Source organism: Erinaceus europaeus, chromosome 10 (genome assembly GCF_950295315.1).
Source record: "Erinaceus europaeus chromosome 10, mEriEur2.1, whole genome shotgun sequence".
Taxonomy (NCBI): Eukaryota; Metazoa; Chordata; class Mammalia; order Eulipotyphla; family Erinaceidae; genus Erinaceus; species Erinaceus europaeus.
In genome coordinates, this window is record NC_080171.1 from 53,130,376 (window position 1) to 53,147,803 (window position 17,428).

General features: G+C 38.5%; 1 protein-coding gene across 4 annotated transcripts in view; it reads left to right on the forward strand.

The window, feature by feature from the left end:
• The window catches only part of ADAMTSL1 (ADAMTS like 1), a 1,221,418-nt gene that overhangs the window by 872,654 nt on the left and 331,336 nt on the right, over positions 1 to 17,428 (forward strand). For all 4 annotated transcript variants that reach the window (XM_060199610.1, XM_060199611.1, XM_007535759.3 and 1 more), the window contains one exon: positions 11,891 to 12,017. In XM_060199610.1, coding sequence (XP_060055593.1) covers positions 11,891 to 12,017 — 127 coding nt within the window. The remainder of the gene's footprint in view (positions 1 to 11,890; positions 12,018 to 17,428) is intronic.

Genomic DNA, 17,428 nt, shown 5'->3' on the forward strand with positions numbered 1-17,428 from the left:
GAGGAAGTTCCAGTGTTGTGGTATATCTTCTTGTTGCTCTCTCCATCTCTTTATGTAAATAAGAAGTGGCCTGGCTCAATGGAATCTTATGCATGTGGCCCCAGCAGCCCTCCTCCCCCCACCCCACAAAAAATGTTCTGGTCTAATTAGACATTATTAAGAAAGTTAAGGTTTCCAGTATAAACATAAAGATGACCAGAAAACTTCTATAGAAGTGTATCAGGAAGAATGTTCTAGTCATAGTTAACAACCTGTATTATCCTAAACTAAGGAAGATTTAGGTGTTTGTGTTTTTTGTTTTGTTTTGTTTTTTGCCACCAGAGTTATTGCTGGGGCTTGATGCCTGAACTCGGAATCCACTGCTCCTAGAGACCATTTTTCCCATTTCGTTACCCTTGTTACCCTTATTGTTGTCACTATTATTGTTGTTGTCATTGCTGTTGTTGTTATTGGATAGGACAGAGAGAAATTGAGAGAGATGGGGAGACAGAGAGAGGGAGAGAAAGACAGATACCTGCAGACCTGCTTCACCGCCTGTGAAGTGCCCCCCCCCCCCCGCAGGTGGAGAACCAGGGGCTCAAACCCGGGTCCTTTTGCCGGTCCTTGTGCTTCATGCCATGTGTGCTACCACCCAACCCCTGGTTTAGGTGTTTTCAAGAAGCAAAAGGCAAATAAGAAAGAGAAGAGGTCACAGAAGTAAGTCAGATGATAGAGGCCTTCATAAAGACTTTTCATGTGCGGGTCGCCCCAGTTCCCCCACCTCCCTGGCCACTGGTGGCAGTGGGTGAAGAGGCACCCTGGGAGATCTAGGGTGGCTCTGCATGATGAGGGTATAGTGTGTGGAGAGGAAGAAGCCATGCCAGACTTAATCCAGCTCCGGGAGAAGCCTCAGGGAGTCAACTCATTTATTGGGGGATAAAAGTAAACAGATATACCCATAGTCCAGAGAGAAGGTTGAGGTAATCATTAACCCAAACACAATGCATAGTCACATCTTGACCTATAAAGCATCTGATCACAATTGGAAAGTTACCGTACAAGGCTTGGTCATGAGCTCACAACACAATTTTCTCCGAGGGTAAATTACAGGCACTTCAGGGCAGGGGAGAAGGGAGCAATTGAGTAGAATCAAGATATTTGCATTGGGTTACAAGTCAGCCATACACAATACACAGTAATTCATGGCCTTTGTTTTAAGGGGACAAAGTGGCATGTACAGAAAGGTTGCCCTGTCCAGGGAAGTCATTCATCATTAGTTCATGAGGTCAGGAGGGACTTGCCATTGTCTCTACCCAGGAAGGGGGAAAACTTGGGGTTGACCTGCTCAGACTCTCATAGAAACAATGGCCTGAACTACCCAGAGTGGGCCCATTTCCCACACTCATGCCCACTTTTATGAATCTATGAGAAAACTGAGTTGTTGATTAGCAAATATCAGAAGATGTAATGTCATGTATGAAGATCCCTTTGGAGAAGTTCCACCTAGTAGAAAGGAAGTTTCAATGTTTTCATTTATTTTGGGTTTCCCCCTCATACAGTTTTTCTTTTTTAAAAACATTTTTATTATATTTATTTATATATTAGATAGAGATAGACAGAAATTGAGATGGAAAGGAAAGAGAGAGAGAGAGAAAGAGAGACACCTGAAGCTCTGCTTCACCACTTGTAAAGCTTTCCTCCTGCAGGTGGGACCAGGGGCTAGAAACTGGGTCCTTGTGCATTGTAATGTGTGCGCTTAACCAGGTGTACCACCACCTGTCCCCTCCTTCCCCCCACCCCTACCCTGTATGTTTTCTTAGGACATAGGAGAGCTACAATCTCTATTAAATAGCCTAGTAACCTGTGGCTTGTGTATATGCTATTGAACAAAAGAAACTATTATTTGTTTTATCTCTACAATTGCTCCCTCAGAAAAGAAAGAAATCCTGCTCCGTCCACTGAAGATTTACTTTAAAAGCTACTGAATGCAGTGGCATTCAAATCTTCATGTTTAGAGATTTAGACCAGAGCTGCTGTTGGCAACAAAATGTGGCTAGTAGAAGTATGTTTATCCTCCTTCATGTCTCTTTACATGCTTTCTTATGCCCCAAAGAATCACAGTACTTTACAAGAATAGCCAATCACTCTACCAGTATTGCAGCTCTGGTAACACCAGTTCCTAGTAATGTGATTGGGGCAAGTCTCAGTTTTATTTTTGAAAACAAATAGACATAATTCTAGCTCATTTTTAGGAATATTGTAAGAATTAAGTAATGTTGACAGGATCTATTGTGGCAACCTTTTTGAAATACATACAAGTATCAAGTATTATTATGTGCATCTGAAACTAATACAGTGCCATATGTCAATTATAAATCAATTTCTAAAACTTAATGTGAGAAAACATATTGTATCAAAATATTGGCAAGTTTTTGGCAAGAAGTGCTTCTCTTTTCTTCCTCTAAGTGACTTTCTCTTCTTTTTCCTCCATACCATTGTGACCTTCATCGTCTTAGTGATCAATATCCCTTTCTGTTCTCACTTGCTTTTAGAAAATGATCTGATTAAATTCATTCACTCTCTTTTGGGACCATGCCCACTACTTATGAGTATTCCCCACAGCACCATAACAACTTGCATGAAGCCTTATATTGACTTGATTTGGTTTAATTTAAGTATAATCAACAAATTCATGTGTTGCTCCTCCCAAGAGTACTGGAACAACAAGCAAAAGGCTATACCAACAGTTCCTAACTTTTCATCAAAAAAGGGTCCTTTATTATTTTCTTTTCCTATGGGTCCTGTGATTTGGAAATTTCCGTCTACTCAAAATACTATATATATTGAGTAATAAATTGTTTCCCATTTTATGACTTACAGACTTGAATACAATTTGAAAATAAATGCAATAAGAATCAGAACTCAGCTTATTTGTATAATGAAGTGGTTAATGCTTTAGTGACCTTATGTATTTTTAATGTATGTAAGCATATCACCATCTGACTTTTGAAAATACTGAACATAGTTCATAAACTAGTATTGGCACCTTTGTGAATATATTGGAGATTGTAGTTGAAAATATGTAAATGAGGAAATTGGGTCATGTATAGCATACCATGAGCGATGCAAGAAATAGATATAGATAGATATAGATATAGATATAGAGATATAGATATATAGATATAGATATAGATGGAGAGAGAGTGAGAGAGAGTGTGTGTAAACATAAACAGGAAGGCAAGGCAGTATAGAGCACAGGTAGATGGGAAGTTGTACCTTCCCATTTCTTTCATATATGTGTTTTCAAGTCAGATATAAAATTTGAGTGCTGTTGTGGCACTGAACTTGATAAGGATATTTAACTTTGTCATCTTCTTTCATCATCACCATGATAAATATTGTATGATGTGACTCTTGATGACTTATAGATATTCTACTGTGACTATAATCAAGACTTCCAAATTGATTTCTTTTTTTTAATTACTACTTATGTGACCTTGGGGAGGTAATATATCTTCTGTGAACCTCATTGTAGTAATCTGTATTTGAATCATTCAAGTCTCAAGGGAATTTTAGCCTTAAGAGAAATATTTGTGGAGACTTGTTTAAAAGGTATGCAGTCGATTTATTTCTCTAGCTCTAGAATGGTAAACTGGTTTAATCTCCTCAGATGACAACCACAGTTTATCAGATTTGACTTCTAGAGATCTTGTCAGAGGATTGGGGACATCTCAATGGCAAAGAGTCCTACCATTGATTTGAATTGTGTACCATGGGCCCTCGCAGGAAAGTTAGCTACACATATCTCTCCACAGCAGTTCAGTTTTCCAACTTCTGCCTGAGCCCCCAGTTCAAAGTACTATAAAGTCTATACTTAGGTTAAATTGAACCATCACAGTGTTCTATACCTGAATGAATTGCTTTAATTTTTCATAATTTGTTGATGCCATATGTTCCTTGATCACCAAGGTTCATTAAAGGTTATTGAAAAATCTCTTCATCGAAATTTCTTCTATTTACATGCTCATATGTTACTGGCACATTCTTGTATTGTCTTTCAGAAAACTCATGGCAGATAAATATTTAGGATTTTCATAAAATATTTATTTTGTCTACTATAAACAGCACACTACCCTCCACATTTTCAAAAAAAAATCTGGTAGATTCTCTTACCATTGTAACTGCTCATATTCTCCTCATATTAAAAAAACTCAGATTCAATTATGTGGTATCTAGTTAGCTAATGTTTAGGACTTCACAATATTTATTCTGTGTATTTAACTCACTTTTTAATTTTGAGTAGTTATGTTTCTGAGAGAGAGAGAGAGAGAGAGAGCAAGGAAACTAGAGACCCATTTTGGAATATGCAATGCCAGTGAGAGAAATTGGGACCTCATGCTTGAGGGCCCAGTGCTTTATTTACTCTGTCACCTCCCAGGCTATAATGATGTTTCTTTTGAGCCAGTTTAATCATCCACTCATATAAATATTTATTTTGTCTACTACAAACAGCACACTACCCTCCACATTTTCAAAAGATCTGGTAGGTTCTCTCACCATTGTAACTGCTCATATTTCCTCATATCTAAAAAGCTCAGATTCAATTGTGTGACATCAGGTTAGCTAATGTTTAGCACTTCACAATATTTATTCTGTATTTAACTCATTTTTTAATTTTAAGTCAAATTTTGAACCATAGTATTCTCTTTGCCCCACTCTCTCACTTATTTTTTTTCTATTTTATTGTGTTATATCATTTGTACAGAATGCCATAAATCATTTTTTTTTAAAAAAAAAGTGTAAACCAACTAATAAATGTCTGAACCTTTTGAGGATGGCAGTGGAAATGCACTCCCCCCCCCCCATTAATAAAAACAGCAAATGAGTTGTAACGTATCTCTTCCCCATAAAGTTCTATCTGAATTAAATAATTATAAATAAGAACAGCTGTGACCAGGCTTGCAGAGTTTAGTTTTTCCATATTTGTCTTTCCTAGTGCTGAAAATAAAGCCATTTAAAACTTTCTTACCTCATGGTGTTGGATCAGGAAACACTTGACATCACTGGCTTAGTATTTGATACTAGAAGTTGAGGTCCTTCTGGGAAGCCATTTGAAGTGTGGCCAGTGTGAACCCATATAGGCATGTCAGTCTGGGAAATATGATCTGCTTATGAATTGTGTTTATTTACATTTTTCAAATTATTCACACAGTGGTCTTTCCTTCTCTAATGGCTCTTGGTGAAGACATTTTATTATACATATTTTATTGTCTAAAGAATTTCAATCTTGTGTTCTGCCCCTTCACTTGCTGTCAGTTCTTTCCAGTGAAAGAAGAAACCTGTATCAGCACATACTTGAAGGCCTAACTCCTATCTGACAATGTACTGAGACTCTATGGACCAACTTAGATTGGATGATATTATCATAGGCTTTTGTTTAGGGAGGGCTTCTCCCTTCATCTGGCAAATTCTGATGAAGAGTGAAGAAAAGTCAGCAGTTCACTGTTTGTGTGTGTGGGGGGGTGCAGGTGATGGTGCACCTGGTTAAGTGCATACATTACAGTATACAAGGGCCCATGTTCAAGCCCCTAGTCCCCACCTTCAGGGAAGGAAGCTTCACAAGTAATGGAGCAGGGCTGCAGTTGTCTCTCTGTCTCCCTCTCCCCTCTCAACTTCTCTCTGTCTCTGTCCAATACTAAATAAATAAATATATGTATTTTTTAAAACGTGTGTGTGTGTGTGTGTGTGTGTGTGTGTGTGTGTGTGTGTGTATGTGTTTGTTTTGTGCTCAGAAAAAAAGTCAGCATTCAGTGAGCATAGAGGTGTGTATGAATGCAGGATAGAAAAGTGAAATTTGATGACCTCCTAGTGAACAACATTGAAATGAAAAATGAAAACATATTAGAATTTCTCATTCTTCCATGGCACCAGAGAAACAGATTTTGTTTAAAAAATGAAAGCATCAATGTGCAGTCATTTTGGTTGGAAAAGACTTCAGACCACTGTCTTGAACTGATACAAGCACCATACAAGTGAAGTTGTATTAGGTCAAAATATTCAGATAGTTTTCTGCCCTTTATTAAAAAAAAAATCCTATGATATTGGGCCAAAATTATGAGTGGTCATTATCTCATTTTAATGTTTTGTCCAGAATGGGGTGGGTCTGGGAACTCAATGACCTTAACATTGCCTTCTATCTCACTTCAGTAATAATAATGTAGGTGCACTTGGGAAATGGTCTCTTATAAAAGACTAACACTTGGCAGTGACTCTTGTTTGTGCATCAGTGTGCAGGGCTAGGTTGAGCCTCAAGTAGTCATTTATGACACATCTGCATATACTACAAACAGGAACTGATACACATAAGTATGCATGCACATGTATGTGCACGTGTTTGTACACATTTGATATCTATGACTGCTGTATAATGTTATCTATCTGTAATTTACCTTGGAATTAGCAACCATTACATTGGTGGTGTGTGTTTTGTTGGCTCACTAATATTCATGTATCTCTCCATTGTCAAACGCTACGTCAAACAACAGAAAGTTTACTAAGATTAATGAAAGCAAACGTTAATGAAACCTGGCTCTCAAATCACCCAGGATTTGGTGTAGAGACAGATATGTTCATAGAGCAGATAAAAATAAGGAGCTGGATGGTGAGGTACATATTACCATGTACAAGGACCTGGGCTCTAGTCTGAGGCCCCCCACTTACAGGCGGAAGTTTCATGAATGATTAAGCAGTGCTGCAAGGCTCTCTTTTTCTCTCCCTCTCTGTCCTCCTCTTCCCTCTCAATTTCTGTTTGTCCTATCAAATAAAAGAAAGGAAAAAGAGAAAAGGAAAAAATAAATATATCCACCAAGAGCATCAGATTCATTGTGCAGGCACTGAGGTTCAATGGCAACCCTTGTGGAAATTAAAAAAAAATAAAATACGTTTAAAGATAAAAACTATGACACTATTTGAATTAGGTATATATGAAAGAAACCTCCAAACAACAGTGGCTTGAGCACATAAAAGATGTACTCGCAACACATTATATTGCACAAGAACCCAGGTTCAAACCCATGGTTCCCATCTGCAGGGGAAAGCTCCAGAAGTGTTAAAACAGAGCTGCAGGTATCTTCTGTCTCTTTCCCTGCCATAGCATATAGTAATTCCCACTTTTATTTTGTTAATAACAACTTAATCACACTGTCAAGATGAAATGTATTATTTAAACTGGACAAACTAACACTCCCACTTCCCCCAAATGATACTAAAGTCTGTTGCTGAGAAAGGTAAGGAAATTAGATATTGGGTAGCAAACCAGTGATCTCAGCTATATAGAGTTATGATGGCAGAACCATAGAGCAACAAAAGCGTGAACTCTGAAATGTTGAAAAGTTGCATGCTTCTTTTTTGTATTCAAGGAGACACTTTATCTGGGCATTTGTATAGCAAATAGTAGTTCAAGAATTAGAAAACTAAGAAAGAGTACTCTAGGCAGAAATAATGTGTACGTACAAAGGCACAGAGGAGTCTGACATTATACCTGCCAATTATACCCATTTCTTTGTTCCTATATAATTATTCCCTGTTTGTAATGGTAGTTCTTAAAGTAATAGTTTAATCTTATTTAATCTGATATTTAGGGTTAGCAGATTGAGATATCAACAGTGATGACTTTACGAATAAAAGTGAAAAATCTCCCACACTTAAGAAATAACAGAGTGAGAATATATTGGCAACTTAAAGAGGAATTGATAGAGAGCAGGGAAGAAAAGGTGTTTCAGGGAGATGTTTGTCTTCGATTCTGAAGTTAAAGCCCAGCTAAAATTGAATCAGTTCATGTCCTAAGATCCAAAAGCCTACAGTGAGAGTGCTGAGATGGTGGTCTGGCCAAGACAGTCTTAAATATGTCACCTTCTGTTTAGTTCTTCCTAATATGGCTGTTAGTGTGAATCTCAGAAGGTGGGTTGATCTTTTCTTAAGATGACTTCAGAACAATAAAGAAATCCTAAGGATTAAAGAGACTTTTATTAGTACCTCCTCTTTGACGCCTTTAGAGACATCAGATGGCTTTAAAAAAAAAAATGTTCCAGAGAAATTGAAATCATTAAAAAAAAAACCTGGAGTTTATTTTTTTTAAATATTTATTTATTCCCTTTTTGTTGCCCTTGTTGTTTTATTGTTGTAGTTATTATTGTTGTCTGTCTTCAATGTTGGATAGGACAGAGAGAAATGGAGAGAGGAGGAGAAGACAGAGAGGGGGAGAGAAAGACACCTGCAGACCTGTTTCACCACTTGTGAATCGACTCCCCTGCAGGTGGGGAACTGGGGGCTCGAACTGGGATCTTTACGCACATCCTTGCCCTTTGCACCAGGTCCTTGAGCTTTACGCCACGTGCACTTAACCTGCTGCGCTACCACATGACTCCCGAAATTTCTTTTAAGAAATAAAATTACCACTGGAATGCATGCTGTACTCAATAAAGCCCCAGCTTGATCCCTGCCATAGCATCTAGTAGTTCTCTCTCTCTCTTTCTCTCTCTCTCTCTCTCTCCCCTCTCAGTCTTTCCTTCTTTCTTCCTCCCCCTACCCCCCCTTCCTCCTTCCCAATATCATTTGTCTGTGTTTTATAATTTTACACATGACTACTATTTTACATATATTGCATCTGATAATTTGAGTAGTGCCTACCTACATCACTAGACTCATGAAGGCTGGGCCCATGTGTGCTTAAATTCACCTCTAGCTTTTGCATTTAGCACAGTACCCACTCCATTGCAGATCTTCAGTCATTGTCAATTGCACAACCAAATGATTTTGCTTTTTTTCAAATAATATATTTCTGCATCCCCATTTTACACTGTGTTCAGGATGTAGACATGCACATAGCGTTGTTCAGTGCAGATATGGATTCATCTGCAGGTCAACATGTTAAAAATAATCATAGAGGCACATCAAAGACGTCAACTTTTAAACAAATGTGTTTGCTTCTACACAGATGATGTTTGGTTGAATTCTGTAGAGACTGACTCCAACTTCTAAATGTTGTTGAGGGGAGTTAATAGCTAGACCACAGTGAATCCTTGGGAATGGAGCCAACTCTCCATATTTCCCAAACACCCTAGGCACAGGCATTAAAAGATAACTCACTGGGTAGAACACATACTTAGTTATACACATGGCCCAGGGGCAAGCCCTGACACCACATGAGAAGTGCTATGACCTAGGAGAAAGTTCTTACCAGAATTTTCTGTGGTGTCTCTCTCTGCTGTCTCTCTGGTTTTTTCTGTTGTTTGTTTTGCTTCCTGGCTATTGCTGGGGTTCAATGCAGGCACTAATCCACTGCTCCTGGAGACCATTTTTTCTATTTTATTTCATAAGACTGACAGAAATTGAGAGAGGAGATGGGGAAAAAGAGGGAGAGAGAAAGATAAACACAAGCTTCACCACTTGTAAAGGGTCACCCCTGCAGGTGGGGAGCCTGGGGCTCGAACCCAGAGTCTCAAAAAAAAACTAAACTAAAAAAAAACTAAACTAAACTGAACTAAAAACTTCCTGCCCTGTCATGTACACCATTCAGGTTTGAACCCAACCCCCACTGCAGTGGTGGAAACTTCCATGCTGTGTTACCTTTTCATCTCTCCCTCTGTCTCTCTGTCTTATCTGAAAATATGAACTCTGGTACAAGATGATAAAGTCCCCAAGATGAAAAAAATCAAACTGGACACATTTTTTTTCTTGACATCTTTGCACTTCAGAAAATATACAACTATTGAAGGAATTGTTGCTTTGTCATCTATCTTCAAAGGTGCCTGATCAATTTTAGTAGGAAAAAAAATCACCATATTTTAAAATATAGCACAGAGATGATCTGATACTAAGTAATTTTATTTTTCAAGCTTTTGTCTTAAACATATGTTTACAATTATTAATCAAAGTACAAGTACAAGAAGAGAAACCAAACTTTAAAGGAAGCTCATACCAATTACCATGTTTTTGAAAGGATAAATTATGAGAACTTCATGAAGACAATTTCAGATGTTATAGCAGTTCATAATTTATCACAGATAGTAGTTGAAATAGCCTGAGAGTAAAATAGGTCTTTAGGTATCATATCTAACTAGAACTAGTATAATCTAGTACAAGCTTTTGAACTTGAACTGTGTGCCCATTTAGTTGATTAAGGACTATTCTTTTGTCAGATGTAATTTGAAATGCAATCAAGTGCTTTGCTTGATGCATTTAGAACTCAGCTTGCTAGATAGTTGGCCTTGGCAAGAGTCATACCCTTAACTATAAAATAAGGGATCTCACATGATTGTTTTGAGAAGTAATGAGATTTATACTGTGCCCGACATAGGACAGGACCAGGCCAATCTCAAAATCACGTGAGAGTTATATTTCCCGTCATCCATACCAACCCTTCCTTCCCACCACACATATATACGAGCCTTGTTTCTGTAGGCTATTCTGTGATTCTGTTTCTCTTTTCTTAGTTGAAGTATTAGCTACAGAAGAAAATGTTTTCCTTATGATTCAGCAGGCATTTGTTGAGGACATGCAGTTTGCCAAGTATGGTTCCCATTGATTAGAATACATCAGTGAACCCAAGATGCAAAACCCCTACCCTGTGCATCTTACTTGGTAAGGACACTATCAGATTTGGAAATTATTCATCTTTTTTTCCTACTAGAGTTAGCTCATCATTTTTTTTTTTGTTTGATTTGGGTGAATTAAAATTATTGACAGTGGGAATTCTAGAATATTAGTGATTCAATATCTTTTTCTTCTCCTTATTTCCTATTTCTTCTTTTTTTAATTAATGATTTAATCATGATTGACGAGGTGGTAGGATAAGAGGGGTACATTTCCATGAAATTCCCACCAACAGAGTTTCATATCACATCTGCTCCATTGCCTATTTCTTCTTCTATCTCTCCCTTCTTTCCCCTTCAACACTGGTCTTCTTTTTCTCTCCCCTCTTTCTCCCTTTGCATGGTTCTCTTTGCTCTGCTCTTTCTGTTTTCTGTGTCTCTTTTCCCCTTTCCTCCCTTTTCTCTTCTTCTCACCCCTCCCTCCTCTTCTCCCCTCTTCTCTCTTTCACCCATCTTCTCTGTTCTCTCCTACTTCTAGATTAGTTTATATCTAAACTTTAATAGACTAGGAAGTTGTATAACAAGTAGAGCACCAAAATTGTATGTGTGAGACCCTGGTTTCTGTCACTACCATCACATATGCCAGAGTGATGGTGCTCTGGTTCTCATTCTCTCTCTTTCTCTTCCATGAGTAAACGAATGCATCAATCTTTTATAAAAATATATTTACACAGGCTATAGTGTTTCTTCTGTATCTTGTTTCTTATTCAATTGAGTTCTGTCTCCATCATGGGAAGCATGTTTTCTACCTCAAAAATAAAGAAAGGGGGGTTATTTGGTGCTGACAGACCTCATAATGGGTACCTCTACCCATAGAAGCCTGTTGTATGCTTTACATTGGGTTCTAGTTCTCCCCCGCCAAGAGAATTGCATCAGTCCTGTTAATTTCACGGGCCTGCTTGGCCCCGCCCCAAGGGACCCCGGGAGAGGGTTCCTGAGTTCGAGAGTGCGAGAGTTTCAGAGGGTTCCGCAGTAAGAGAGTTCCAGAGTTCTAGAGTGAGAGAGTTCGAGGGTTCCTGAGTTCGAGAGTAAAAGAAAGAGTGCTTGCGCCGCCGCAAAGAGACAGCAGAGTTCTGTTTGGTGATTAGTTTGTCTTAGTTTATGAATCGTTGTTTCTGAATAAAGAAATACAGCTTCCCTGCCCAGCCGTTGTCTCCGCGTCTCTGTTACCCGGCCGTGAAGGTAGCCCGGCCAGCCAGAGCCCGCCGAATTTTAACAACAGAAGCCTAGATGAATTACTCATCTCTTTTTCTTATTAGATTGTTGGCTGTGATCACCAGCTGGGAAGCACTGCCAAGGAAGATAACTGTGGAGTCTGCAACGGAGATGGGTCCACCTGCCGGCTGGTCAGAGGGCAGTATAAGTCCCAGCTCTCCGCAACCAAATGTAAGACACTACAGGGATGGCAATGTTTGGGCTTGTCAACTTGTTATCTTCCCTGGAATGGTACTGGTTCCTCCTCAGCAGTTAGATATAACACATTAAAATGAAGATGAATCTGCAAGTACTATGATAAATACTCATTTCTTCTTTCTGGGTTAGGGCAAATGGGGCATGGCAAGTTGCCAACTTCAACTCCAAGGATTTGGAAGCCTTTCTTTTTGAGGCATTCTAGGAGTGAACTAGACATTGATCATGACACACTTTATGTAAATATTAGCTTTGCTGCCCAATGTAAGAACAGACCCCATCGTCAACTACATGATATGTTGTCCGATGTACCTAGTGAAATATAACAGGGAAAGTTGAGAGATTAGAACAAATTAACTCCTTTCAATTCGTAGTCTTAATTTACAAAGTGACTTTGATCAAGACTAATCACAGATTGCCTCAAACACACAAAATTCTTTCTAAATTAATATTGGCCACTGACTATGGAAAGCTACTTGGTGACTCGTATGTCCTAATCTCTCACTATAGCAGTGCCATAAATATTTGCTTACCACATGCGGGTATGTGCTAAGAACTTTGTATGTTCTTTCTATTCAAACCTTACAATAACCTTTTAGCAAGGTAATGTTTAGTCCTAGATTAGGAATAAGATAACTGAAGCTTGGACAGATTATGTGACTTTGTCAGAGACAAACAACTATGAAGTAGTAGAGCCAAGATCTGAGCCCTGATTCTAGAGCCTAAGTTTTTACTCATTCTTGTGGACTGTTCCACAACCTTTACTGGCTTTCTGTGGTGTAGAATGTGTGAAACAGATCAAGACAAGGTCTGTCAGATGTCTGGTCAGGGTAGATAATATCCATTCTCTTGATACACAGGTCACAAAATGGGGAGACATAGAGATCCAGGACATTTTTCAATATACTGATCTCTGTAACAACCACTGTTTTAAATGCAAGAACAGCTTTAGAGAGAAATAAAACAGCCCTTTAGCTCAAGGATACACATTTTAAAAATAATTTGACCTTGCTTGCCATATTGTCTCCAGATTTTGCCATTATCCAGAATTCTTCAATAGATCCTTGATTGTCTCCTTCCACATGTCTTTCCTGCCTTGGGAAATGAAAATGAGTATTTTTACTGAATGTGGTTTTGTTCTCTCTACTTGTTGACAAGGCACAGGAAAACAATTGACAAATGGCAGGTGGAGTGGGGGTTCTGGCTTTAAATGGACTTGTAGGTCAACAAGAAAAGCAGTGTGCACTGGAGAACTATTTCAAAGTCAGAAAAAGGCATCTTGCCAGAGGACAAGGCTCTAGAGAATAAAAAGAGGCAGGAAGAAAGGGGATTTTTTCTTTTTTTTTTTTTTTTTAACCAGAGCACTGCTCAACTCTGGTTTATGGTGGTGCAGGAGATTGCACTTGCATCTTTGGAGCCTCAGGCATGAGAGTCACTTTGCATAACCTTTATGCTATCTACTCCCACCCAAGAAAGGGGACTTTTAAACAGATATTCTTCTTAGCTTTCTATGAGAGGTCAACAGAAAACATCGAGGATGCCAGGTTATAGAGCTCTCCACATATAATATTCCTGCAAGAAAAAAAAAAAGTGATTCTTGAAAGAGAGAAAAAAAAAAGACACTGCCTGAGAGAATGAAGGATGAGATAAATCAGACATTGATATAGTGTATTCAGGTGTTTTTTTTTTTTTAATTTGATCATGTGTTGGTAATTTCTTGTGTAAGATAAGAAACTAGAAAATGAAAACCAGGAAAGGGTAGAGACAGCATTCTCTTACAAATCTTTGAAATCATAGCAGGATATTTGAAAAAAAAGTCACAATTCAGAGAGTATTTTAATAGAAATATATAAAAATGTAAGAAGAAAAGTTTAATTAAATTAATTAAAATATAAACAGATTTTTTTTGAAACCTTAAAATGGAAATACAAGAAAAGTTGAAATCTAAGTATTTGATGCAATAATTGAATCAGTGCTCGTTATCTAGGCATTTAGGGATTTTGTTAGATATGGGAAGCGATGATATGCATTTGTGAAGAAATAGTAGTTTTGTATAGCAAATTCTGAGGGGATATTTCTCATGGTGGGAATCCTTTCATTATTTTCTCTTAGGATCCCCCAACTTCCTGTTACCATGGAGGAGCCTGAACACTCAGCTCAGACAGATTTCCCTCTTATCCTTCTGTTAGAGGGCCATCAGTGAGTTTTGGGGCCTGAATCATGGCAACAGGGACAGAGAAGCTCTACAAAGACAAACGGAGATAATGGAGAACCATAAGTCATCTCCAGCTCTGCAAATAGACACCTCAATGAAAAGGGCTTGATTTAAGACAGATAGTAGGTAAATTGTAGTAACACAGCTTGATGATTATCCATAATGACAAAATGCAGTTGACTCATTTACCTGAGTGCTGATGATACCTCATGGCAAAATGATTTATAGAAATGAAGCCCAGCCTTTGCATATACCTTACCACAATCTGTAGCAGATGCTGAGCAAACTGCCTCAGTTATCTTTTCTCTACTCCCAAAGAACCTTCTTCCCTATATTTACAGACTGTGAGGTGACCCACAGGTAGAGGAGATTAGGCTGTTTTGTGGGGCCCTGTGGACTGGCTAGGTGAGCAGCTCTCCACCTATGAAGGCCTGAAGGATTCCTGCCAGGCCTCCCTGCACTCTGCCAAAAGGCCCCATAAGCCAGCCACATGCTCTTCTCGAACTTCTAGCAGTCAGATTCACCACATTGAACTCATTTTCTTTCTGAAATTATATCCAATTTTTGGTTTTTTTTTTTCTCCTCTTGTTATCAAGCCTCAGGGGAACAAAGGAAAAACAAGAGAGTGAAGAAAGACCAATGGGGGAAATGCCAGAATGAAAAAGAGAACTAGGAGAAACTTATCAAAAGCTGCCATTCGTTGGCAAAAAAGAAAGAATTTTTTTATACTAAAAGACATTATAATCGTCTAATGTAAATATAAACTGCAGAAACAGAGGTAGATCAAGGGAGTGTTGGCTCCTTTCGTAAGTCAAAGCTTCAGCTTTGGTAGTATGCAATCTTTCTATTTTTTCCTAGTCACTTCTTTTACCACTTCATCAGCCCAACAACAAGAAAAAATTATAATCAAAATTGGCTAATTTGAATTTATTTCCTTCAAACCTAAGTTTTTTTTTTGGGGGGGGGGGTGTAAATTTTGTAGTCTTATTCCATGTTATATATTCCCCATGTATCCTCAGAATATACATAGGACTAGACAAACCTATTTGCTGACTTTATTGTTTTGTTATCACCATCCTTGGAAACTTCTCATAGGCACCTGTGTATTTTGAAGTCAGTTTCCATGGTAGAATTCTCTCCCATCTCCCTTAAATGGCAAGGGCCAGATAAACTCATCTATATCAAGTTGAAATGAAACTTCTACTGCCTAGCTGCACTGCTCAGATGGTTTATGCTGATTTACAATGGCTATGCTTACACATTCATGGACTGTCATTCTGCTTAAAAGATTTTTGGAGTAAAATATGCCTATAATAAAATACATTTAATATATTATTAAAGTAAAATAGGCATACTAAATTCTTAATGAAAAGCAGAAAAGTTTAAAGAAATTACCGTCTTGTACCTGACTTCAGACTATACTCCCAAACCTCCCATTCTTTCATTCATTCATTCAGGAGAATTCTACTCATTCAGAAGCAAATATTTCAACAGCATACACCTGCTATGTGCTGGGGTGGGTGAGGAAGGTACTGGAAATAGACAAAAATATACTTATTTTAAATAGAGACAGAAATCTAGAGGGAAAGGGAGAGAGAGAGAGAGAGAGAGAGAGGTGGAGGGAGAGGGAAAGGGCGAGGGAGAGGGAGAGGGTGAGACCCACAACACTGTTTCACCATTCTGGAAGCTTTCCTTCTGCAGGTGGAAAGGAGGGCTCGAACCCAGGTCCTTGCACACTGTAATGTGTGTGCTTAACTGGCGGGCCACCACCCAAACCCAAAACCATTTATCTAATGGAGTTTACACACTGGTGTGAAGGAAAGACAAAACAAATGCAGTCTATACAGGTTTTATGGTGATAGGGGTCATAGGAAAGTATAAAGCAGTGACAAATAGAAGATGTGGATGCAGCCAGTATTGATGGAGGGGAGTTTGCAAGTAGTGTGGTAAGGGCTCACAGGTAAGATTTTATATAAGCAAGGATCTCAGGAAGGTGCTGACAGGGGTCTTTGTAAAAGTCAGGGGAAGATAATATGGAGCATAGAGAAAAGCCAGGACATGGAGCTCGGTGGTGGCATACCTGGTAAAGCGCACATGTTATAATCCACTAGGACCCAGGTTCAAGCCCCCAGTCTCCACCTGCAGAGGGAAGCTTCATGAGTGGTGAAGCAGTGCTGCAGTTCCCTTCCCTCTCAATTTCTGTATGTCTCTATGCAATGAATAAATAAATAAATATTTTTGAAGAGAGAAAAGCTAGTGCAAAGGCTCTGAAGCAGTTGTATTATTGATATCTTTCTTGAAAAAATGGCAAACCTTGTGTGACTGAAAGGAAACAAAGGAAATTCAAATACGACTAAAGAAAATGATGAAAGCAGGAATTGTGAGGTAGCATAACCAATCCTACAATATTACAGAATGTTGTAAGGACTCTGGAATTTAGTTTGAGTGAGACATGAAGTCACTGGAAATTGTGGAGAAGAGGGACAACATGATGTGATTTACATTCTAATCAATCTCTTGGTTATGTGAGAATGAACTTCAGCAGGTCTAACTGTGGAAGTAAAATAAGCAGTTAGAACAGCATTACAGTGAACGAGACAGTGAATGGTGAAAACTTGGGCCGTGGCAGTTCTGGGTGAGGTGATTTCAATTCTGGACACACTGTATTTCTTGGAACCAAAGACATGATTGAAAGATGTTCCAGGTCTTTATATACCACTAAGAAAGAAAATAATGCCTCTAGTGTTATTTAGCAACTTTCACAAAGTTTCACTTAATCAGCTACGGGTTTTGCTTCATAGTTCTTAGTTTTATTCTAGATTTATATTTTTTATGTATGACTCTATGAATATGAAAAAATAAATGGAAACTGAAATAAATCAATATTTCTGATATAAAACTTTTCTGAAATTTCAATTTCTTTGTTTTTCTATTTTATTGGATAGGATAGAGAGAAATTGAGAAAGGAAGGGGGGTAGACAAAGAGACAGATAGAGAGAGAGAGAGAGAGAGAGAAGTACCTGCAGACCTGCTTCACCACTTGTGAAGTATTCCCCCCTGCAGGGTGGAAGCAGAGGCTCTCAAACCTGGATCCTTGTGCTTAGTACTATGTGCACTTAACCGGGTACATCACTGCCCACCCCTCAATTTCTTCCACCCTTCAATTTCTTTT